General features: G+C 39.8%; 1 protein-coding gene across 3 annotated transcripts in view; it reads left to right on the top strand.

Annotated features, from left to right (window-relative positions):
• Positions 1-26,387, top strand: part of OPHN1 (oligophrenin 1) — a 571,284-nt gene that overhangs the window by 492,576 nt on the left and 52,321 nt on the right. For all 3 annotated transcript variants that reach the window (XM_059679643.1, XM_059679645.1, XM_059679644.1), the window contains exon 20: positions 13,462-13,612. In XM_059679643.1, the coding sequence (XP_059535626.1) occupies positions 13,462-13,612 (151 nt within the window). The remainder of the gene's footprint in view (positions 1-13,461; positions 13,613-26,387) is intronic.

Raw genomic sequence — 26,387 nt, forward strand, 5'->3', positions numbered from 1 at the left:
TTCAGGAGTCCACCAACTTCTGTGACCCCTTATGACTTCCATAACCCTAGATGGATCCTGTAGCAACAGATTCCCTGTTGGTTCCTGCAAACCCAAGTCCCTAAACCATATCTATATCACTCAGTTCCCACATCTCCAGTCAGCTCCTAAGGCACCAGTGGGCTCCTAAAAAGCCAGGCTTCTGGCCCACCCAAGTTCTGGCTAACTCTCATGTCACCAGGCATCTGGTAAGCTCTCCTGAACCCATACTTCTGGCCTATTCCAGAACTGGCTACCTTCCACAGACCTAGCCTTTAGACTGCCTCGCACAGACATAGGTTCCCAGGCCACCTTAATACCAGGACTTTTTCTGCTGCTCAGGCTCCAGAAAAACTCCTATGCATCCAGACTCTTGGCCTACCTCACTTCCAATCCAGCACCAGCACCAGCAACAGCCTGTAGGCTAGATCCCATGAAGCCAGGCTTCTGGGCCCCCTAATACCAGGCTGGGCACCATAGACCCAAACTCTAGGCTTTCCCTAGTGTCAGGCCAGGTCTCATGGCCCCAGCTTTTAGGCTAGTTGCTATGAAACCAGGCTTCCCAGCCCATCCATCACTATAACAGTCCCTGTGGACCCAGATGCCAAGACCACCCCATGGATCCATCCACTTGAACCCAGATCACAGGCCCATCACTACAGACTCAAGCACCAGGTATGTTCCAGTGAGCACAACCTCAGGCCCACCCACTTAGAATCAGGCACCAGGCTTGTCCCTGTGGACCCAAGCGCTAAGCTTGCTGACCCAGGCCCCAGACCTGCCTGCACAAGAATTCTAGCAGCAAGCCTCTCCCTGGACACCACGACATGTCCTACCCAGAATCTCAATCTGGGATGACTTTTGAAGTGCTTTGCCTGTGGAAACCAGTCTGTAAAGAATGGAAGAGATGTCTACTTTTTCAAATGCACACAGACATCAATGTAAGGCCATAAGGATAAAGAATAAAGGGAAAATGATACCACCAAATGAAACTAATAAATCTCTAATAAGTGACCCTAAGGAAATGAAGGTCTAGGAATGGTCTGACAAAGAATGCAGAATACTCATCTATTAAAATTTTTTAAAGATATTTTTATTGATTTCAGAGAGGAAGGGAAAGGGAGAGAGAGATAAAAACATCAATGATGAGAGAGAATCATTGATTGGCTGCCTCCTGCACACCCTCTCCTTGGGATCGAGCCCACAACCCGGGCATGTGCCCTGACCTGGAATCAAGCTGTCATCTCCTAGTACATAGGTCAATGCTCAACTACTGAGCCATACCAGCAGCACCAAAATAATACTCTTAAAGAAATTCAATGGACTACAAGAAAACAGAGAACTAAATAAAGTTAAGTATATAATGCATAAACAAAGTGAGAAGAAAAAAAAAAGAAATAGAAACCATTAGAAAAAAAAACAATGACTGAACTAAAGAATTCAGTAGAGACCTTCAACATAATATTCAACCAGACAGAAGAAAGAATTAGTGAATTAGAAGGCAGGCTATTTGAAATAATCCAATCAGGGGAACAAAAATAAAAAAGAATGAAAAATTGTGAGGATAGTCTATGTAAATTAAGGGATTCATTAAAGGAGACAATCTATTCATTGTTTGAATCCCAGAACTCCCAGAAGGAGAGTAATGGGAGAAAGCGTATTTAAAGAAATAATGGCAGTTTCTAAATCTTAACTATGGTGAATTGTGCTGCTACACATGATCTCACTCATTTATGGAATATAATTAACAACATAAACTGATGAACAAAAACAGATCCAGAGACAGAGAATCATCGATCAGAACGTCAAACCTCAGAGGGAAGGTAGGGGAGGGTGGGGGTAAGGGGGAGAAATCAACCAAAGGACTTGTATGCGTGCATATAAGCCTAACCAATGGACACAAACACAGGGGGGTGTGAGGGCATGAGTGGGGGTTAATGGGGGGATAAGGACATATATGTAATGCCATAATAAATAAAGAAATTAAAAGTCACAAAAAGAAATAATGGCAGATGAGTGGATTAAAAACCAGTGGTACATCTACACAATGGAATACTACGCTGCTTTTAAAAAAGAAAGAACTGCCTTAACCGGTTTGGCTCAGTGGATAGAGCATCGGCCTGCGAACTGAAAGGTCCCAGGTTCGATTCTGGTCCAGGGCATGTACCTTGGTTGCGGACACGTCCCCAGTGGGGGATGTGCAGGAGGCAGCTGATCGATGTTTCTCTCGCATCAATGTTTCTAACTCTCTATCCCTCTCCCTTCCTCTCTGTAAAAAATCAATAAAAAATATTTTAAAAAAAGAACTCTTACCACTCGCAACAGCATGGATGGACCTGGAGTGCATTATGCTAAGCGAAATAAGCCAGTTGGAGAAAGATAAATATCACATGATCTCATTCATTTGTGGAATATAATGAACAGAAATAGATCCAGAGACACAGAAACATCGAACAGACTGAAACCTCAGAGGAAAGTCAGGGGAAGGTGGAAGGGGAGGGTAAAAGATCAACCAAATGACTTGCATGTATGCATATAAGCAAAACCGATGGACATAGAAAGTAGGCATGTGCTGGGAGGTGAGAGTGGCCAGAGAGAGGTCAATGGGGGGAAAAGGAGACACTTGTAATACTTTAAACAATTAAGAATTTAATTTTTTTAAAAAGTAGACTAAAAAGAAAACCAATGGAAAAAATATCCTCACTCCTGTGGGGGGAAGTGGGGGAGGGCAGGCAAGGAGAGAAATGATGGCTGAAAACTTTTCAAATCTGGGGATTTATGAAGCTAACGAGTCCCCTCAAAATTTCAACCCCAAATGATCTCCAACACACATTATAATGAAAGAGTCTAAAATCAAAGACAGAATTTTAAAGGTAGCAAGAGAAAAAAAACCCTCACATATAAAGGAAACCCCTATAAAGCTATCAACCTATTTCTCAGCAAACACCTTACAGACCAGAAGAAAGTTGGATGGTATATGCAAACTGCAAAAATAAACCCAAAACCCTGCCAATCAAGCATACTTTACCTAGTAAATCATCTTTCAGAAATGAGAGATAAAGACTTTAACAAATGAAGAAAAGCTGAGTCAGTTCATCAACACTAGACCCTGCCTTCCGAGAAATACAGGAAGGAGTTCTTCAAACAGGAATAAAAGGACACTAGTAAGTAATATAAATAGATATATGAAAATACAAAACCTGCTGTTAAAAGGAAGTATAGAGTCAAATTTAAAATACTCTAATACTATAATATGGCAGTGTGTTAATCATGTAACCATAATATAAAAGTTAAAGGTCAAAAGTATTAAAGATAAATTTATAATTTGTTAATGTATACAGAATCTAAAAAGAGGTAAATTATGACATTGGAAACAAAATATGGGGTGTTAAACAAAATATGGGGTATAAAATGGTAGATGTTTTTATATGATCAAAGATGTTAGATTTAAATAGACTCTTAAAAATTTATCTTTATTGTTGAAAGTATTACAGATGTCCCCTTCCCCCCTCCCTATTTACTTTCTTGGCAGCTCTCCCAACCCCTTTCCAGTCTTTCACTGCCCTGTTGTCTGTGTCAATGGGTTATGCATATATGCATATAAATTCTTTGGTTAATCTCTGCCCCACCCCCCTTCCCTCTGAGAGTCATCAATCTGTTGCATGCTTCCATATCTCTGGATCTATTTTGTTTGTCAGTTTATTTTGTTCATTAGATTCCTTAATGGATAAATAGACTCATATCTATATTTTTGTTTATGTACACTTTCTGGTAACCATAAAGTAAAAATCTACAGTCGATACACAAAACAAAGAGAAGGGAATCAAAACATACCGTTACATAAATTATCACTTGACAAGAAGAAAGACAGCAAGAGAGGAGAGAAAAACAAAGAAAAAACAGGTGAATTACAAAACACCTAGAAAACAGTTATTAAGGTGGAATTGGTAAATACTATCAATAATTGGTAAATGCTATCAATAATTATTTTAAATATAAATGGATTAAAGTCTTCAATCTAAAGGCATATAGAGGCTGACTGAATTAAAAACAAGTTTCAACATAGTAGACTTGTCAGTGTGATCACTTCATAAGCTATATAAGTGTTTAATCACTATTCTACACCTGAAGGTAATATAATATTGTATGTCAAATGTAACTAAAATATAAAATAAAGTAAACAAGATCCAACAAATTGCTGCATAAAAGAGACTCACTTCCACTTTAAGGAAACACATAGGATCAACGTGAAAGTATGGAAAAAGTTATTCCATGTACATGAAAACCAAAAGAGAGAAGAGTAGCTATACTTACCAGTACATCAGACAAAGTAAACTTTCAGCCAACAACTGTAAAAAAGGACTAGGAAGATCATTATATAACTAGTGGCCCAGTGAACATTAAAAGGGAATTAATTAGAAGAAATAATTTAATATTGCTATTTGCCCTTTCTCTATAATAGAAGTGTCAGAGATGAAAGAAAATTAGTAAAATGTATATGAAAATCTTCTCCCTGTCAGAGTTTGGGGTGCGCCGCAGGACCCAGAGTCAAGTTTTTGCCCACCCATGCCTCGAAATCGCATGAGACCCAGACCCGGCCGGCCCCACCCCCGTCAAGCCCTGCTGGGCAGGGGGCAACCTTCAAGTCCCCTGGCCCAGTGCCAGGCAGGGGGCAGAGCATCAGGTCTTCCGTCAAGCCCTGCTGGGCAAGGGGTGCAGCCTCAGGTCCCCCAGCATACCCTCAGGTCCCCTGGCCCAGCACCGGGGTGGGGGTGCATGCTTTGTGGTCTCCCATCAAGTCTGCCGGGTGGGGGGTGTGGCTTCAGGTCCCTCATCAATCCCCACCAGGTGGGATCACAGCCTCAGGTCCCCTATCCCGGTGCTGGGGCGGGGGGCACAGCCTGGGGTCCCCCAGCCTGGCACTGGGGCAAGGGGCACGCCTTGAGGTACCCCATCAAGCCCCCCTGGGTGGGGTTGTGGTCTGAGGTTCCCCCCTCCAGCCCGGCACCATGTAGCCTCAGATCCCTGCTGATCGCTCTGTTATGGCTCGTTACAGGAACACTGCCTCCACTGTGGGCGCAGCCATCTTGTGTTACGGGAACCACACCTCCACTGTGGGCACAGCCATCTTGTGATGGCATGATGGCATGAGAGTTAATTTGTATATTACCTCTTTATTATATAGGACTAGAGACCTGGTGCACAAAAATCTGTGCACTCGGAGGGGGGGGTTCTCTCAGCCCGGCCTGTGCCCTCTCACAGTCTGGGACACCTTGGGGGATGTCCACCAGCTGGCGTAGGCCTGCTCCCCAGGGTATTGAGCCTAGGCTGGCAGTTAGACATCCCTCTGACAGCCCAGGAGCCCTCGGGGGATGTCCACTTGTCAGCAGGGAACAGGCCTAGGCTGCAGTCGGACATCCTTAGCGCTGCTGAGGAGGCGGGAAAGGCTCCTACCACCACTGCTGTGCTGGCAGCCGTCAGCCTTGCTTGTGGCTGAACAGAGCTCCCACTGTGGGAGCGCACTGACCACCAGGGGGCAGCTTCTGCATTGAGCATCTGCCCCCTGGTGGTCAGTGTGTGTCATAGTGACCAGTCATTCCCAGTCGTTCTGTTGTTAGGGTCAATTTGCATATTACCCTTTTATTATATAGGATAGAGGCTTGGTGCATGGGTGGGGGCCAGCTTTTTTGCCCTGAAGGGTGTCCAGGATCAGGGTGGGGTCCCACTGGGGTGCCTGGCCAGCCTGGGTGAGGGCCTGAGGGCCATTTTCAGGCTGGCCACACCCGCTTCAGGAAAGGGGGTCCTGCTGAGGTGCCTGGCCAGCCTGAGTGAGTGGCTGATGGCTGTTTGCAGGCTGGCCACAGCCCCTTCAGGATGGGGGCCCCTGCTGGGGTGCCTGGCCAGCCTGGGTGAGGGGCTGATGCCTGTTTACAGGCTGGCCAAGCCCCCCAGTGGGGACCCTCACCCCATGAGGGTTTGGCCAGCCTGGGTGAGGGGCTGATGGCTGTTTGCAGGCTGCCCAAGCCCCCCAGCAGAGACCCTCACCCCATGAGGGTGTGGCCATCCTGGGTGAGGGGCTTATGGCTGTTTGCAGGCTGGCCAAGCCCCCCATTGGGAACCTTCACCCCATGAGGGTGTGGCCAGCCTGGTTGAGTGGCTGATGGCTGTTTGCAGGCTGGCCAAGCCCCCAAGCGGGGACCCTTACCCCATGAGGGTGTGGCCAGCCTGGGTGAGGGGCTGATGGCTGTTTGCAGGCTGGCCAAGCCCCCCATTGGGACCCTTACCCCATGAAGGTGTGGCCAGCCTGGGTGAGGGGCTGATGGCTGTTTGCAGGCTGGCCACAGCCCCCAGCCACCTAAGCTCCCAGTGGAGACTGGCTGGAAGCAGGTATCTGGGATTTATTTTTCTTCTATAATTGAAACTTTGTTGCCTTGAGCTGAGGCCACAGCCAGCCAGGGCAGGTGGGAAGCTTGGCTTCCTCCATCGCTGGGGCAACCAAGCCTCCTGCTTGCTCCAGCTCCGTGGCTGCCGGCAGCCATCTTGGTTGGGTTAATTTGCATATAGTCACTCTGATTGGCTAGTGGGCATGGCTTGGGGCATAGTGCAGGTGCGGTCAATTTGCATGTTTCTCTTTTATTAGATTAGATAATGTAATTGCTATGGAAGCAATAGGTATCATATTACATCATTATAGTACAGTATTATTAACTATACTATTCATTACACTATGCTTTATATCTCTGCTAGAGGCTTGATGCACAAAATTCGTGCAAGAGGCTCAGCCCTCACAGCCCTGGCTTCGTCCAGAAGGTCATCCAGTCTAATTAGCATATTACCCTTTTATTATTATAGATGATAAAGTGGTCTATTCATCAAGAGGATATCATAGTTAAATTATATACTCACCCAACTTTGGAGCACCGAAATATAGAAAGAAAATCCTAACATATCTATAGGGAGAAATTTACAACAACAAAATAATAGTAGCGGACTTTAGTACCCTACTTTAAATAATGCATAGATCATCCAGACAGAAAATCAATAAACATTAGAAATATACCAAATGAACATAACAGCCCTATAGAAAACATGCCTCCCAACAGCAGTAGAGTACACATTCTTCTCAGGTGTACATAGAGCATCCTCAAGGATAGATAATATGTTAGGTCACAAAAAGGGCCTTAATAAGTGTACGATGATTGAAATCATACCAAGCACCTTTTCTTTACACAATGGTATGAAAACAAAAATTAATAACAGAAAGCAAACTGGAAAATCCACCAATAGGGTAGTAACCAAACAACACACTTCTTGAAAACAAATGGGTCAAGGTAAATAAATAATATTTAGAAACAAACAATGGAAAAATGTATCAAAACCTATGGGATATAGCAAAAGAAGTTCTAAGAGGAGAATGTTATAGAGATAAACACCTACATTAAAGAAAAAGGAAGATGTCAAATAAAGAAACTAACTTTACACCTCAAGAAAAGAGAAAAAGGAGAACAAACTAAGCCAAAAGTTTTCAGAGGGAAGGAAATAACCAAAATCAGAGCAGAAATAAATGAGCTAGAGATCAGATGAACAAGAAAAAAGATCAGTGAAAAGAAGAGCTCTTGTTTTGAAAACATAAACAAAACATGACAAACCTTTAGCTTGACTAAGAAATAAAGAGAGAAGCCTCAAATATTTGAAAATGAAAAGGAGATACCATAGAAATATTAAGAATAATAAGATGTTTTCAATTTCTTCTTTGATCTCTTTGGTAACCCAATCATTGTTTAATAGCATGCTTTTCAATTTCCAAGTGTTTGAATTTTTTTGGATTGTTTTTATTGTAGTTTATTTCTAATATGCCATTGTGATCTGAAAAAATGCTTGAGATGCTGGGGTCCAGCCCCAGCAGGTCCAGGGGTCCCCAAAGGTGTGGACGGAGTCGGCGAAGAAGGAATGTCACAGAGGCAGCGTTCAGTTGATCAGCAGCCTAGCCAGGATCTCCAGCCAAGTTCTGGTCTCGATCTCCAGAGAGGTTCTGGTTAGGATCTCCAGAGAGGTTCTGTCCAGGTTCTCCAGTCAGGTTCAGTCACCAGGTTCTAGTCAGGCTCTCCTGCCAATCTCCGCAGTCAGGTTCAGTCCAGGATCTTTTGCCATGCTCTCTCGCCAGGCTCCGCCTCCAGGCTCCGAGGCCAGTCCCTGTCCAGGATCCTCCGGCATGCTCTCGCCATCGAAGTTCTTCTGTCTCTAGAGAACGTTCTGTGTAGGTTCTGTGCCTAGGCTCTGTCTCTCTTGGTCCTGTCTTCCAAGCCCTGTCTCCTTAGTTCTGTGTTCTGAGTTCTGAGTGTTTCTGTCTTGTTACAACTGTATTTATACCAGTTGATTCAATCCTATCAATCTCTATTACAAAGGTTAGGGCGTTTCTTATCTCCATTCCAGGGAGAAAAGATTATGTAGTTTAAGCATGATTGTTCGTAGTTAAAGGGATTAATTACCCGCCTGGCACTTAGTTGAGGGGTTTTATTCCCTCCCTAACTTCAGGGGAAAATCTCTACCTGGGGATTCAACCTTTCTCGGAGAGGTGACCTTGGTTAAAACACGGCGCCAACAAGGTGAGCAAACATATTAAGAACCGTATGCCATATATGCCAGGTCCCTTGAAACAGCAAGGATGGACCGGCTCCCGGCATTGATATAAATTTGGGAAGACTTTGCTTGTGACCCAATATGTGGTCTATTTTTGAAAATGTCCCATGTGCACTTGAGAAGAACGTATATTCTTTGGCTTTGGAGTGAAATATTCTGAAGATGTCAATTAAGTCCATTTGATCTAGTGAGTCATTTAGGATTGCTGTATCTTTGCTGATTTTTTTGTCTAGAAGATTTAACCAGTGATGTCAGTGGTGTATTAAAGTCCCCTACTATGATTGTATTATTGTTGATCTCTCCCTTGATATATTCCAGGAGTTTTTTTTATGTATTTGGGTGCTCCTGCATTGGGTACATATATGTTTATTAGGGTTATATCCTCTTGTTGTATCGATCTCTCTAGTATTATGAAGTAGCCTTCCTTATCACTTCTTATGGCCCTCACTTCGAGGTCTATTTTGTCAGATATAAGTATTGCTACTCCAGCTTTTTTTTTTCATTTCCATTTGCCTGACAGATATTTTTCCATCCCTTCACTTTCAGTCTGTGTGAGTCCCTTATTCTGAGGTGGGTCTCTTATAGACAGCATATATATGGGTCATGTCTTTTTATCCATTCAGCCACTTGATGTCTTTTTTTTTTTTTTTTTACTTTTTTTGCCATCGTGGTCTGCAAAGACGCTTTTTATGATTTCAATCTTCTTTTTTTTAATTTTAATTTTTATTTTTTTTATTGCTTAAAGTATTACAAAGGGTATTACATATGTATCCATTTTATCCCCCCGCCCTAGACAGTCCCCTAGCCTCCCCTACACTTGATGTCTTTTGATTGGAGCATTTAGTCCGTTTACGTTTAAAGTTATTATTGAAAGGTACTTAGTAGAAATAGTTGTATGCCAACAAATTGTACAACATGGAAAAGAAGGATCAATCTGTGAACTAGGAGGTCATGGTTCAATTCCCAGTCAGGGCATATGCTCAGGTTGCTGACTCAATCCCCAGTGTGAGGTCTACAGGAGGCAGCAGATCAGTGATTCTCTGTCATCATTGATGTTTCTCTCTTTCCCTTTCCCTTCCTCTCTGAAATCAATAAAAATACATTTTTTAAAAAATAAGGTTAAATTCCTGGAAACATACAACCTACAAATACTGAATCATGAAGTAATAGAAAATATAAACAAGCTAATAATGAGTGAGGAGATTGAATCAATAATCAGAAATCTCCAAACAAAGAAAAAATCCCAGGACTAGATGGCTTTATTGGTGAACTCTACTAATTAAAAAAAGAGTTAATTCTAGTCCTCCGCAAACTTCAAAAAAATTGAAAAGAAGGGAATGTTACTAAACTCATTTTATGATGCCAAAGTTACCTTGATACCAAAGTCAAATAAGGACTCTACAAAATAGAAAACTACAAACATATATATCTGTTGAATATAGACACAAAATTTCTCAACAAAATACTAGCATATCAAATTCAACAGCATACTAAAGGATAATACACCATGATTAAGTGGGATTTACCCCTGGAAAGCAAGGGTGGTTCAGCATACACAATCAATAAATGTGATATACCACATTAATACAATTAAAAATAAAAATCATATGATAATCTCACTAGTTGCACAAAATGCATTTTCTAAAATTCAGCATCCTTTCATAAAAAAAAATTTAAAAATTGGGTACTGAAGGAATGCACCTCAACAAAACACTTCATATATGACAAGACCACAGCTAGCATCGTACTCAAATGTCAAAAGTGTACAGCTTTCTCACTAAGATCAGTAACAATACCAGTGTGCTCTCTCTTAGTACTCCTATTCAACTTAGTATTGGATTCCTAGCCAGAGCAATTAGGCAAGAAAAAGAAATAAAAATCACCAAATTTGAAAAGAGGTATGTTATTATAATTCTTATTTGGTGCAAGACATTGCTAATTTTGCCTTCTTGGATCTTGGCCATTTTTTTTTTTTTTTGTATTCCTATAAATAATATTCTTAAGCTATTTTCTGAGATACATTTAAGTTACTTGAAAACAGCTTGGTGCTTTTTTTTAAAGTACTTCTTTTAAAAGTATTTCTTTTAGTGTTTGTTAGGCAGAAAAAGAACAGTGTTTCCTCTAGGGTGTTTTTTTGTTTTTGTTTTTTTGTGTTTTTTTTTGTTTGTTTTTGTTTTTAGCTAATGAGGCAAAACTTTTCTGTGTATTCTACCCAGTGTCCTATGAATTATTATATTTTTCATTGTGGTTGGTGAGAAGAGGAACTCTTCCAGGTACTCTGTGATCTTAGATATTGTTCCCTGTAATTTTATCATGTGGTTCTTGCCTCACACATATGTGTTGGTCAGCACTCAGTTAAAGTCTTAAAAAGAACCCCTACAGATTTCCAGAACTCTCTGTGCATCAGTCTTCTCTCTGGTAGTCTTCCCTGAAAACTCTCACTTCTTTGCCCTCCCCATACTTGCAACTCAATGTCATCAACTTAGGGAGACTGATGGGCTCCCCCTGAATTCCCCTCCATGCATTATGTTGTGCAGACTCCAATCTATAAGCTGGACCAATCATAGGGCTCATCTCATTAGTTTTTCCTGTCTCTTGTGTATCACTGTCCTTCATTGTCAGATTTTAAATGCCTTGAAAACCATTATTCCATGTATTTTTCTAGGGTTTTTTTTATTGTTTCAGGCTGAAGATATTAATCTAGTCCCTTTTGCACTATCATAGCTGGAAAATGGGAGTAGCTATAGTGGGCCATTTAATTTTAAGTGTGTTTGACTTTTGGCTCAGCAATTCTAATCACTCTACTAATTGCTGGAGATATAGCAGTGAACATGATGATATACTTCCATATAGCTTACAATTGAGTGAGGAGACAGACAACAACAAAAATAAATAACCACAATATACTATGCTGTAAAGTGATAAGGAATGCTTAGAAGAACAAAACTTAAACAGGAGCCCTGGCCAGTTTGATTCAGTGGTTAGAGCATTGGACCATGGACCAAAGGATCACAGGTTCAATTCCTTGTCAAGGGCATGTATCTCAGTTGTGGTTTGATTCCCAGCCTTGGTTTGTGTGCCTACCGAGGCAACCAATCGATGTGCCTCTCCTGTCAGTGTTTCTTTCTCTCTCTCTTTCTCTCCCCTCTCTTCCACTCTCTCTTTAAAAAAATCAGTGGAAAAATTATCGTCAGGTGAGGATTGAAAAAAAAAAAAACTTAAACAGGAGAGGAGCATAGGTAGTGTTGGGTAGAGGGAAGCATGTCAACGTTTTAGATACATTCACCTGGAAGGACTTATTAAAAGTATATTTGATCATAATCCTACTGGAATTGAGAGAGAAAGCTACATGAATATTTGGAGGTAGAGCACTGCAAATAGATGAAATACTCAGTGCAAAGGCCCTGGAGTATTTGATGAATAACAAGGAATAAGAATACCTAAGCAAATGCTCACAAAATTTTTAGGTATTTATAATATTGTTATTAAATAACAGTGGAACCAGAAATATAACCCCTAACTGTATGGTCTCAAAGCTCATCTGCTTACTATTATGTCATAGTCTCTCTTCCCTAAGCCATGAGACATTGAGACATGTACTATCTTGTGAATATTCTTGTATTGTTCTCTACCATTATCCAGGTGTAACACAAGTTTGCCTTGTGTTTCCAAACATATAAATCCCGTGACTATGCAGCCTATGTTGACTCTTTTCTGATAGAATATTGGGCTCTAACATTTCTCTTTATACTAATCATTGGAGTTGATTTCATTATTGCATTGAATAAGGGTCACCTCCCTCCCTCAGCACGTATGTGTTTCCTCCCAAAGTGTGTACTCTTTGACCAAAATGTCATTCTCCCCAAAGACATGTGAGACACTGTATAAAAATTTTAATCAAAGTCCCTCTCTCATCAATCCAACACTTTTTACATTTTCCAAGGCACTTTGTTTTTGTCCTATTTTTAATAAGTAATGCATAAAGGGTATGAAATTTTAAAAGATCAAAATGATATAGGAGTGAAAATAAATTTTCCTTCATCCTTTCCTCAGCCACTCATTAGTCCTGTCTTGAGGCAAACAATATAACCAGTTTCTTTGGTATCCTTTCCGAAAAATTGAGTACATGTGGGTATTTTTCATTATCTCCACACTCCACCCCTACTCATGCCATATACCTTGATTACAGTTTTCACTTGATTATCACTGCACCCTATCTGTGTTACAGATGAGGAAGCTAAGGCTCAGACATGGGAGTAGACTTGACTAAGGTTTCCCAGGCTGTAAGTGGAAAATCCACTACTGATGTTGGAGTTTTTGTCTGTATTATTTCTTCCACACTGAGAAATGCCAGATCATGTGCCTTGAACATGGTAGGAGATTTCTAAACTCTTGCTGGTAGCTAGAGTGATTAAAATAATTCCCCCATTTCTTTAGTCATTTTAGAATTGATATGGCAGACTCTAGATGTAATGCTGACTGGCATCAAATAGTAGTTAGCATAGGGCAGTGATGGCGAACCTTTTGAGCTCGGCGTGTCAGCATTTTGAAAAACCCTAACTTAACTCTGGTGCCGTGTCACATATAATTTTTTTTTTATATTTGCAACCATAGTAAAACAAAGATTTATATTTTTTGATATTTATTTTATATATTTAAATGCCATTTAACAACGAAAAATCAACCAAAAAATGAGTTCGTGTGTCACCTCTGACATGCGTGTCATAGGTTCGCCATCACTGGCATAGGGAGATAAAAACTTGATCTTTCTAATTGTTTCCTGTAAATATTCCCCCTTTACAGATCTATTCAGGCCCACCTGAGGAAAGTGCTGCACCCCCAGTGCCTCCACCTCGAGTGACAGCTAGAAGGCACAAACCAATCACGATTTCGAAGCGCTTGCTGCGGGAAAGGACACGTGTCTATAATACCACTTCCCTAGATGAAAGTGAAGGTCAGTACTAAAATGTACCTTTAGCTTCTTAACAGTGATTAGACACAAAGAAAGCAGAAGTGGAGGTGTGGCCATTTTTCTCCATGTAAATGTAGACTTTTCCTGGCTCCTGGGCCATACAAAGCATGGTTTTAAAAATGTATGCCCAAAGAGCAAATTAGTCCTTTGGCAGTAAATAGGATAAGGATAAACCTATAAAACCAGTTTCCGTGATCCCTTAGGATGCCAGTGGAGGATCCAGGAGGTTCTTAGATTTGTAACTCAATACATAGAAATGGGTGAGCAATGTGCTTTCTGAATGTTCTGAGATTTTAATTTCAAATCCAGCTAAAATGGAGTAATGATATCAGCAAGATGGCTGAAGGGTAGTTTCCAGACCATGTCCCCTCAGAGTAACATCAATTCGTACAACCATCCATATATCAAAATACCTTCATGAGAGCCATGGTAACCAGCTGAGAGATTATAGCACCTGGGTAGGACACAAAAATAAGAAAAAGTGCATGGCATATGGCAGGAAGAACATTTTTATATTACCCATGTCACTCTTCCCCCAAGTTCACACAGTGCAGTTTGAGGAAATTACCCTGTACCTAAGGGGAGGAGAGTGAAGTGAACACTCAACTTATTTGGACACTAGCATCAGGCCTACCCAGTGAACCCAAGTACCAACCCATTCCCTTCTGGCCTCCACAGACACAGGCTCCAGGCAAGCCTCAGAACCAGGCCAGCTTGTGGTACCAAGTTTCAGGCCAGGCATTGTTCCCCTAGTCTTCATGATGTAACCACAGACCCAGCATCCAAGATATATTCCTGTGGACCCAGCCTCTAGGTCTACCCCAATGATGTGCCAGCCCTATGACCCCAGGCTGCAAGTTTGCTCCAGCAGGCTTGTCCACCAAATGACCTTGGCTTTGGATCAGCCTTCCTAAAAACTTCAGCAGCAAGTCCACCTGTGGATCTCATCAAATGGCCCACCCTTTATCTTGTGTGCTGACTGATAAAGGTTTTCTTTTCCAAAGCCACTCTCTAAAGACTGGAAGATTTTCCTACTTCTTCAAAGAGACAACAACATAAGGCCTCATGGATTAGTAATAATTGCATAGATATTACACCCCCAAAGGAACAACATAAAGCACCAGAAACTGACCCTATTGACACAGAGATCTTTGAACTGTCTGACAAGGAATTCCCATGACAAGTCCAAGAAAGTTATAGAACCCATAGAAAACAACCAAACTAAAATTCTGGAACTGAAGAACACAATGACTATATAGACAAATTCAATAGAGAGCTTCAACTTAACCTTGACCAAGCAGGAGAAATAATTAGTGAGCATAAAGATAGGTCATATGAAATTATCCAGTCAGAGGAACAAAGAGAAAAAAAAAGATTGATTGAAAGAAAACGAAACCTAGGAGACTTATGGGACATTGTCTACAAAGTATTATACACATTATGAGAGTCCCAGAAGGAGCAGAGGAAGAAAAGGGGTGAGGGGGGCGGGGGGGAAGGGGCTTATTTCAAGAAATAATGAAAGAAAACTTACTAAATCTGGAGAGGGAAATGAGCATCCAGATCCTTGAAGCATAAAGAAACCCAAATATATTAAACATAAAGAGATTTTCACTAAGACATAGTCTATTAAATTCTCAAAATACCAGGACCAAGAGAGAATTTTGAATGCAGCACAAGAAAAATGAATTATCACATACAAAGAAACTATAGCACTATGAACAGATTTCTCAGCAGAAACCCTGTATGTCCTGAGAGAGTGGAATGATATATGATAAGTACTGAAAGGGGGGAAAACCTGTCAACCAAGAATACTACACTTTACAAAGCAGTCTTTCTGAATGAAGGAGTGATAAAACTTTTCCAGACAAATTCAGAGGGGTTTCATTACCAATAGACCTGGTTTCCAAGAAATTCTGAAAGACTTTATTCAAGTTAAAATAAATGGACACTAACTAACAACATGGAAACACATAAAAGTATTTAAAATTTATTGCTAAAGACAAGTATATAGTCAAATTCAGAATGTTCTAATACTATGAAGGTGTGTAAATCACTTTTAACCAGTATAAAAGTTAAAATACAAAATTATTAAAAATGACTATAGCTGTAATAATTTAATGGATACACAATCTAAAAATATATAAATGATGATATTAATAACAAATGTAAGGGAAGGAAAAGTTAAAATGTAATCTGTATGTGGTCTGTTACTTTGCTAGCAACTCAAAACAGACTGCTCTACAAATGGGATGTTTTATGTAAACTTTATGATACAAATATAATACCTGTAGCAGATATACAAAATATATACAGAAAGGAATCAAAGTATGGCACTACAAAAAATCAAAACATCAAGGAAGACAGCCAAGAATGGAAGAAAAAATGTAAGAGTCAGAAACAGTTAAGAAAATGGCAGGACCAATGTGGCAGAGGACAGGACTGGAGTGAGGGTTATTGTGTGAGTGGGTGCGTAGGAGAGTGTTTGTGGTTGTGAATGTGGGAGGGCATCTTTCAGAAGGAGCTGGGTGGGAAAGGGGGAGTGGAGGTGGTCGGGGTTGGACGCTCCAGCAGAAGAGCTGCTGTGTGATGCACAACCAGGTGTTTCTCTATGCTTGAAAGTGGAGAGCATGCCATTTTGAAGGACCTACAGGGTCCTCTGTGGGAGGAGGCTTCAAGGAGTAGCCCTACCTCAGTACCCCTAAGCAAAGGATGGAAGCACATGCCCCCACTGCTGGGACCTGAAACCTCTGGACACACAGACTAGACATAGCAGCTTGGTGTGCCTGGACTGTGGGCCTTGGAGGACCGGCAGGATGCCTTGACAAGCAGTGTCTGGGGCCTGCCCTGCCACATTGGCTTGTGGAACTTTGACCCTACATGAGCTGAGCACCTGGCCGACCCTCTCTGTGAATGGAGCACCTGGCCTGCCCTGCCATATTGGCAAGTTGGATGTTTAGCCCAACCTGCTTCCTCCATCAGCAGAGCAGTGCCTGGCTCACCCTGCCCCCTACACCACCTGAACAACCCCTGTAAGCCTCCTGCATCAGTTGAGCAGCACCAAGTTGGGCTGCCTCTTCCACCAGTGGAGTACACTGCCAACCTCACCACCTTGACTCCTGGACCCAGAGGTCTGCCACCCCCACACACCATGACAGACCAGATGATTTTGCCCAACTGGCCCTACTGCTTTCATGTGGTGTGACAGCCCTGCCACCATGGCCCAATGCCCCCAGATGCACAGACCTGCCACTGCAACCCATTGTGTCTGACCTGGTACCCCTGGACAAATGGCCCCACTGCTTGAAACCACCTAGTAGACATGACCTCATGCCCCCAAATGCACAGAACTGCCACAGTGACCTGCATACTAGGGCTACCAGAAGGAAAAGAATTTGAGCAAAAAATAGAGAACCTGTTTGAAGAAATGATGACAGAAAACTTCCCTGACCTGGTGAAAAAAGTCACACAAGTCTAGGAAACACAGACAGTCCCAATTAAAATGAACCCAAAAAGATTCACACCAGGACACATCATAATTAAAATAACAATTGTTAAAGACAAAGAAAGGAACTTAAAGGCTGCAAGAGAGAGACAGAGATTACCTACAAGGGAGCTCCCATTAAACAAGCAAATGTTTTCTCAACAGAAAAACATCAGGCAAAAATGGAGTAGCATGAAGTATACAGAGTAATGAAAAGCCAGTGACTGAATCCAAGACTACTCTATCCAGCAAGACTATCAATCAAAATTGAAGGTGTAAGTAGGAGCTTCAAAGATTATTAAAAAAAAAAAAAGGCTAAAGGAGTTTATTACCACCAAACTTACACTGCAGGAAATGCTAAAGGAATTTTTCAAGAAAAAGTAATAGAGAAAGAAAGAGTAAAACAGATATAAAGAATAAAAATGTCAATGTAAATGGCTTAAATGCTCCAAACAAAAGACAAAGGGGTAGTTAAATGAATAAGAAAATATGACCCATACATATGTTGTCTACAAGAGACTAACCTCAGAACAAAAGATTCACACAGTATGAAAGTGAAGGGATGCAAAAATTTTTTTCCATGCAAATGGAAATGGAAAAAAAAAAAAGCTGTGGTAGCAATATTTATATCTGGTAAAATATACTTCAAAATGAAGGCCATAACAAGAGACAATGAAGCCAACTTCATAATCCTAAAGGGATTGATACAACAAGAGGATATAGCTGGTAAACATATATGCACCCAATATAGGAGCACCTAAATATATATGAAAACACTTCTGGAGGACTTTAAGTGAGAGATGGACAGCAATACAATCATAGTATGGAACTTTAACAACCCACTGACATCACTGGATAGATATTCTAGACCAAAAAAAAAAAATCAGAAAAGAAACAGCAACTCTAAACAACACACTAGATTAAATGGATTTAATAGACATTTACAGAACATTTCTCTCCGAAGCTGTAGAATATACATTCTTCTCAAGTGCACATGGGATATTCTCAAAGGTAGACCACATGTCAGGACACAAATTAAGTCTCTACAAATTCAAGACAACTGAAATCATATCAAGCATATTTTCAGCTCACAATGACATGAAACTAGAGATCAACTGCAATAAAACACCCCAAAACATTCAAACACATGGAGGCTAAAAAGCATTCTATTAAATAATGAATTGGTTACTAATGAAATCAAGAAAGAAATTTAAAAAAATCTATGTGACACAGCAAAAGCAGTCCTGAGAGGGATATTCATAGCACTACAGGCCTACCTCAAGAAAGAAGAAAAATGGCTAATAAACAATTTAACCCTGCAACTTAAAGAATTAGAAAGAGAACAACAAGAAAAGCCTAGAGTATGTAGAATAAAGGAAATAATACTGATCAGAGCAGAAATAAATGACATACAGACTAAAAGCACAATACAAAATATAAATGACACCAAGAGCTGGTTCTTTGAAAAGATAAATAATGTTGATGGAACTTTAGACAGACTCATCAAGAAAAAAATATAAATAAAATCAGAAATGAGAGAGGTGAAGTAACAACTTACCACACAGAAATAAAAAGGATCATAAAAATACTATGAACAACAATATGCCAACAAGCTGGACAACCTGGACGAAATGGAAAAAATCCAAGAAAAATACAACTTTCCACACTTGCATCAAGAAGAATCAGAAAATCTAAAAAGGTCAATAACAACTGATGAAATTGAAGCAGAAAAACAAACAAACAAAAACACACAGCAAACAAAAGCCAAAGCCAGGACAGCTTCACAGGGGAGTATTAGCAAATATTCCCATGAGAAAAAGAAAAAAAACCTGGAGTAACAATACTTATATCTGACAAAATAGACCTCAAAGTGAAGGCCGTAACAAGAGATAAAGAAGGCCACTTCATAATACTAAAGGGATCGGTAGAGAAGAGGATATAAGTCAGGTAAACATATATGCACCCAATACAGGAGCATCCAAATACATAAAAAACTTCTGGAAGATATCAAGGGAGAGATCTACAGCAATACAATCATAGTAGGGGACTTTAATACCCCCACTGACATCACTGGATAAATACTCTGAAAAAAAAATCAACAAAGAAACATCAATCCTTAACTACTCACTAGATCAGATGGAACTAATTAATTTCTTCAGAACATTTCACCCCAAAGCTACAGAATATACAGTCTTCTCAAGTACATATGGGACATTTTCAAAGATAGACCACATATTAGGATGCAGGATAAGTCCATTCGAATTCAAGAAGATTGAAATCATATCATGCATCTTATCAGATCACAATGACATGAAAAAAGAAATCAACTGCAATAAAAACAATTAAAAATAAAACACTTGGAGGCTAAATAGCATGCTATTAAACAATGAGTGAGTTACCAAAGAGACCAAACAAGAAATAAAAAACATATTGAAAACAAATGACAATGAAAACACAGCAATTCAAAGTTTATGGGACACAGTGAAAGCATTCCTCAGAGGGAAGTTTATAGCACTACATGCCTACCACACAAAACAAGAAAAACTGGTAATAAATTATTTAACCCTACAACTTAAAGAATTAGAAAGAGAGCAACAAGAAAAGCCCTGAGTAAGTAGAAGGAAGGAAATAATAAAGATCAGAGCAGAAATAAATGATATAGAGACTATCCCATATAATAAAAGAGAAACATGCAAATTATCCATCCCTCTGCTATGCTCAAGTCATGCCCACAAGCCACGTCCACCAGCCAATCAGAGTGACTGCAAATTAACCTGACAAAAATGGTGGTTAATTTGCATATGCAGGTGTTTGGCGCCCAGGAGGCGACAGTGGCTGCGGCTGCAGCCTCGGACTCCTGGCACCATTGCTGGCATGGGAGGCGAGGCCACCCATGCCTAGCCACACCCATGGGCTCCTGGGACCTTGCTGGCGGAGAGCAGAGTGGGAGAACGGCAGGCGGAGAGCGGGAGGTTTGGAGAACTTGGCAGAGCAGGAGACTGCTGGACATAGAGCAGAGTGAGAGGAAGGGTGGCTTGGAGGGTTTGGCTCCCTCTGTCACCCTAGCTTCCTCATCACAGCTGTGGAAACTGACATCAGGGAGGAGGAAGTCCCACCCCTACAGAATCAGCCAGAATCAGCCTTTGGTCAGACAGCTCTCAGCGGCCTGACAGCCAGGACTCTCATTCACCTGCATCTCAGACCGTGACAGCAGGGAGGTGGGACTATGTCTAAAGGACAACTGTTGATACAATGTAGCTCTGCAGCTGAAAGATGCCAGTGTTATTGACAGAAAGTGTCTGCAGAGCAGCGTGCATCTGATCTTGAAAGAAGGCGGTGCCTGTGACAGGATGTATCTGAACACCGGCTACTGGAAAAACATCACTCTGATGCTGAAAAAAAAAAAAACAGTGTTATCGACAGAAAATGTCTAAAGACCAACGTGCCTTTGAAGTTGAAAGAAGGTGGTGGCAATGACAGAATATGTCTAGAGAACAGTCATCAACAAGTACTACCAATACCGGTAGGAACTGCCTTCTCGGCGAAAATGGAGCACATGACGATGCAATCCTTGAACATAGTTGTGGTGGGATGACTGTTCGATGTGAATTTTGCCTATCACTAAATTTCTCTGATGAAAAACCATCTGATGGGAAATTTACTCGATGTTGTAGCAAAGGGAAAGTCTGTCCAAATGATATACATTTTCCAGATTACCCGGCATATTTAAGAAAATTAATGACAAAGATTCTGACAGTTAAAATTTCATAGAAAATATTCATTCCATAAATAGTTCTTTTGCTTTTGCTTCCATGAGTGCAAATATTGCATCACCATCAGGATATGGGCCATACTGTTTTAGAATACACGGACAAGTTTATCACCGTACTGGAACTTTACATCTTTCAGATGGTGTTTCTCGGATGTTTGTTCAACTCTATAATTTGGATACAGCCAAAGCTACAAGTAAAAGATTAGTAATGCCAGAAAACCAGGGCTGCTCAAAAAGACTCATGATCAATATCAACAACCTCAAGCATGAAATAAATGAATTAACAAAATCGTACAAGATGCTACATGAGGTAGAAAAGGAAGTCCAATCTGAAGCAGCAGCAAAAGGTATTGCTCCCACAGAAGTAACAATGGCGATTAAATATGATCCTAACAGTAACCTTGGTAGATATAATTCTCCCCGTGTAACCGAGATTGCTGTCATATTCAGAAACGAAGATGGAGAACCTCCTTTTGAAAGGGACTTGCTCATTCATTGTAAACCAGATCCCAATAATCCAAATGCCCCTGAAATGAAACAAATCAATATCCTGTTTCCTACATTAGATGCGATGACATATCCTGTTCTTTTCCCACATGGTGAAAAGGCTGGGGAACAGATATTGCATTAAGACTCAGAGACAACAGTGTAATTGACAGTAACACTAGACAAAATGTAAGGACATGAGTCACACAAATGCAGTATTATGGATTTCATCTCTCTGTGCGGGACACGTTCAATCCTATTTTAAATGCAGGAAAATTAACTCAACAGTTTATGGTGGGTTCGTATTAAAAAATGAAGGCCAATCAGATAAATTTCATCAAAGCAAACAAATCTAAGTTGAGAGTTGAAAAATATAGTGCTTTGATGGATTATCTCAAATCTAGATCTGAAAAGGACAATGTGTCAATTGGTAAAATGATAATACTTCCATCATCTTCTGAGGGTAGTCCCAGAAATATGAAGCAGCGATATCAAGATGCTATGGCAATTGTAATGAGGTATGGCAAGCCCGTTTTATTCATAACCATGACGTGCAACCCCAAATGGGCAGATATTGCAAACAAATTACAATGCTGGCAAAAAGTTGAAAACAGACCTGACTTGGTAGCCAGAGTTTTTAATATGAAGCTGAATGCTCTTTTAAATGATATCTGTAAATTCCATTTATTTGGGAAAGTAATAGCTAAAATTCATGTCATTGAATTTCAGAAATGCGGACTGCCTCACGCTCACATATTATTGATATTAGATACTGAGTCCAAATTATGTTCCTCTAATTAATTCCCTTTCAATGTGCACACATTTCATGCACCGAGCTACTAATCATATATATATATATATATATATATATATATATATATATATATATTCAATAAAACCATGAGATGGTTCTTTGAAAGAATAAATAAGATTGATGAACCTCTAGCCAGGCTCACCAAGAAGAAAAGAGAGAGGACCCTCATAAACAAAATCAGAAATTAAGAAATGAAAGAAATGAACTGACCCCACAGAAATACAAAGGATTGTAAAAAATAAAATACTACGAACAACTCAGTTCCAACAAACTGGACAACCTAGACGAAATGGACATATTCCTAGAAAAATACAATCTTCTAAAACTCAATCAGTAAGAATCAGAAAATATGAATAGGCCAATAACTACTGAGGAAATTGAAGCAGTAATAAAAAAACAAACAAACAAAAAATCTTTCAGCAAAGCCCTGGTCTGGATAGCTTCACATGGCAGTTTTATTAAATATTCAAAGAATAATTGTAAACCTACCCTCCTCAGACTATTCCAAAAATTCAAGAGAAAAGAACACTTCCAAGCTCCTTCTTTGTAACCAGCATTACCCTAATCCCCAAAGCAGATAAAGATGCTACAAAGAAAATTACAGGCCAATATTCCTGATGGACATTGATGCTAAAATCCTCAACAAAATTCTAGCAAATCATATCCAACTCCACATTAAAAATATCATACAGCATGACCAAGTGGGATTAATTCCGGGGATTCTAGGCTAGTACAACATCCACAAATCAGTAAACATGATATATCACATAAACAAATTGAAAGACAAAAATCACATGATTATATCAATTGATGCAGAAAAAGCATTTGCCAAAATCCAACACCCTTTTTGAGAAAAAACTCACGTCAAAGTGGGAATAGAGGGATCATACCTCAACATACTAAAAGCCGTATATGACAAACCTACAGCCAACATTATACACAATGGGCAAAAACTAAAACCATTTCCATTAAGAACAGGAACAAGATGCTAACTTTCACCATTCCTGTTTGACATAGTACTGGAAGTGCTAGACAAAGCGATCAGACAAGAAGGAAAAAATGAAAGGCATCCAAATTGGAAAAGAAGAATACTGTCATTACTCGCAGATGGCATGATATTGTACATAGAAAACCCTGGAAACTACATCAAAAAAGTACTATATTTAATAAATGAATTTGGCAACATAGCAGGATCCAAAATAAACACTCAGAAATCTATAGCATTTTTATACACCAATAAGGAACTCACAGAAAGAGAAACAAACAAACAAAACAATCCCATTTACCATTGCAACAAAAGAATTAAGATGCCTAGGAATAAACTTAACTAAAAAGTAAAAAGACATGTATTCAGAAAACTACAGGATATTGAAAAAATAGATAGAGGAAGATATAAACAAGTGGAAGAATAAACTGTGTTCATGGATTGGTAGAATCAACATCATTGAAATGTTCATACTACCCAAAGCAATCTATTGATTCAATGCAATCCCCATGAAAACACCAATGGCATATTTCGCAGACCTAGCACAAACTCTCCAAGAATTTATATGGAATAAAAAAAAAATAGCCACAAGAATCCTGAGAAAGAATGAACAAAATTAGAGGGATCATAATACTAGACATCAAGTGATATCACAAAGCCATTGTTCTCAAAACATTCTGATTCTGTTGCAAGAACAGATATATAGACCAATGGAAAACAACAGAGAATCCAGAAATTGCTCCAAACCATGATGCTCGATTAATATTTGACAAAGGAAGCAAGAGCATTCAATGGAGTCAAGACAGTATCTTTAATAAATGGTGCTGGAAAAATTGGACAGATACATGCAAAGAAATGAAATTTGACCACCAACTTACACCATACAAAAAATAAACTCAAAATGGATAAAAAACTTAAATGTAAGATGGGAAACCATAAATAATCTTAGTAGAATCCATAGACAGCAAAATGTCAGATATATCTTGTAACAATATGTTTACCGACAGATCTCCTAGGACAATGGAAACTAAGGAGAAAATAAGCAAATGGGACTACATCAAAATAAAAAGCTTCTTCACAGCAAAATTAACCATCAACAAAATAACAAGAGAGCCCACTGCATGGAAGAACATATTTGCCAATGTTACATCTAATAAGGGTTTAATCTCCAAAATTTATAGGGAACTCATAAAACATAACAAAAGATAAACAATCCAATCCCACTTCTAGGAATACATCCAAGCAATCAGAAACACCAATCAGAAAATATATATGCACCCCTGTGTTCATAGCAGCACAATTTATGATACCTAAGGTTTGGAAACAGCCTAAGTGCCCATCAGCAGATGAGTGGATTAAAAAACAGTGGTACATCCACACAATGGAATACTATACTGCTGTAAAAATGGAAGAACTCTTATTATTTGCATCATGGATGGACCTGGAGAGCATTATGCTAAGCGAAATAAGCCAGTCAGAGAAAGATAAATATCACATGATATCACTCATTTGTGGAATATAATGAACTATATAAACTGATGAACAAAACTAGATACAGAGATAGAGAATCATCGAACAGGTGGTCAAACCTCAGAGGGAAGGCAGAGGAGGGTGGGAAGCGGGGGTGGAGGGGTAAGAGATCAACCAATAAAGTTGTATGCATATAAGCATAACCAATGGACACAGACAATGGGGGGTGTAGGCCAGGACTGGGGGGCAGGGGGAAGCTGGGAGATGACAATGGGAGAAAAAGGGACATTTGTAGTACTTTCAACAGTAAAGAATTAAAAAAAAAAAGAACAGACATATAGGTCAATGGAACAGTACAGAGACCCCAGAAATCAACTCAAGCCACTATACTCAATTAATATTTGATAAAAGAAGCAAGTATAGTGGAGTATAGGCAGTCTCTTCAATTAATAGTGTTGGGAAAATTGGACAGATACATGCAAAAAAAATGAAACTATACCACCAACTTACACCAAAATGAATGAAGGATTTAAATGTAAGTCACAAAACCATAAGAATCCTTGAAGAAAACTTAGGCAGCAAAATATCAGATATTCCACATAGCAAAAGTTTTTCTGACACAATGCTAGGGCAAGAGAAAAGAAAGAAAAAATAAACAAATGGGACTATCAAAATAAAAAGCTTCTGCACAGGAAAAGAAACCAGCATCAAAATGAAAAGAGAACCCACCTAATGAGAGAACATATTTTCTAATAATACATCTGAGATAGGGTTAATTTCCAAAATATGTGAAGTACTCATATAACTGAACAAATGAAAGACAAACAGTCCAATCAGAAAAACAGGCAGAGGACCTAAATAGACACTTCTCCAAAGAAGATAGAAAAATGGCCAAGACGCACATGAAAAAATTCTCAACACCACTGTTCATCAGAGATACAAATTAAAATGAAATACCACCTCACACCTGCCAGAATGGCTACAATCAATAAATCAAAAAACAACAAGCACTGGCAAAGATGTGGAGATAAAGGAACCTTAGTGCACTGCTGGTGAAAATGCAGACTGGTATAGTCACTATAGAAAACTGTGAAGTCTCCTAAAAAATTAAAAATGGAACTGACATTTGACCCAGTGATCCCACTTCTAGGAATACATTATAAGAATACTGAAACACCAATCAGAAAGAATATATGCACCCCTATGTTCATAGCAGCATTATTTACAATAGCTAAGATTTAGTAGCAGCCAAAGTGCCCATCAATAGAGGAGTGGATTAAAAAGCTATGGTACATTTACACAATGGAATACTATGCAGCTATTAGAAAGAAGGATCTATTACCCTTTGAGACTGTGTGGAGGGACCTGGAGAGTATTATGCTAAGGGTTATAAGCCAGTCAGAGAAAGAGAAGTATCACATGATCTCACTTATATGTGGAATCTACTGAACAAAATAAACTGAGGAAATAGATCCAGAGACATGAAAGCATGCAACATTCTCAGAGGGAAAGTGGGGGTGGGGTGGGGAGAGATCAACCAAAGAACTTATATCAATATATGCATAACCCATGGACACGGACAATAGTGGGGTGAAGGCCTGGGCATGGCATGGTAGTGGGGAGAGGGGGTCAATGAGGGGAACAAAAGGATATCTGTAATACTTTCAACAATACAGATCAATTTTTTAAAAAATGGGCAGAGGAAGTGAATAAACATCTTTCCAAATAAGGCATACCATTGACAACAGG

Source organism: Myotis daubentonii, chromosome X, assembly GCF_963259705.1.
Source record: "Myotis daubentonii chromosome X, mMyoDau2.1, whole genome shotgun sequence".
Classification (NCBI taxonomy): Eukaryota; Metazoa; Chordata; class Mammalia; order Chiroptera; family Vespertilionidae; genus Myotis; species Myotis daubentonii.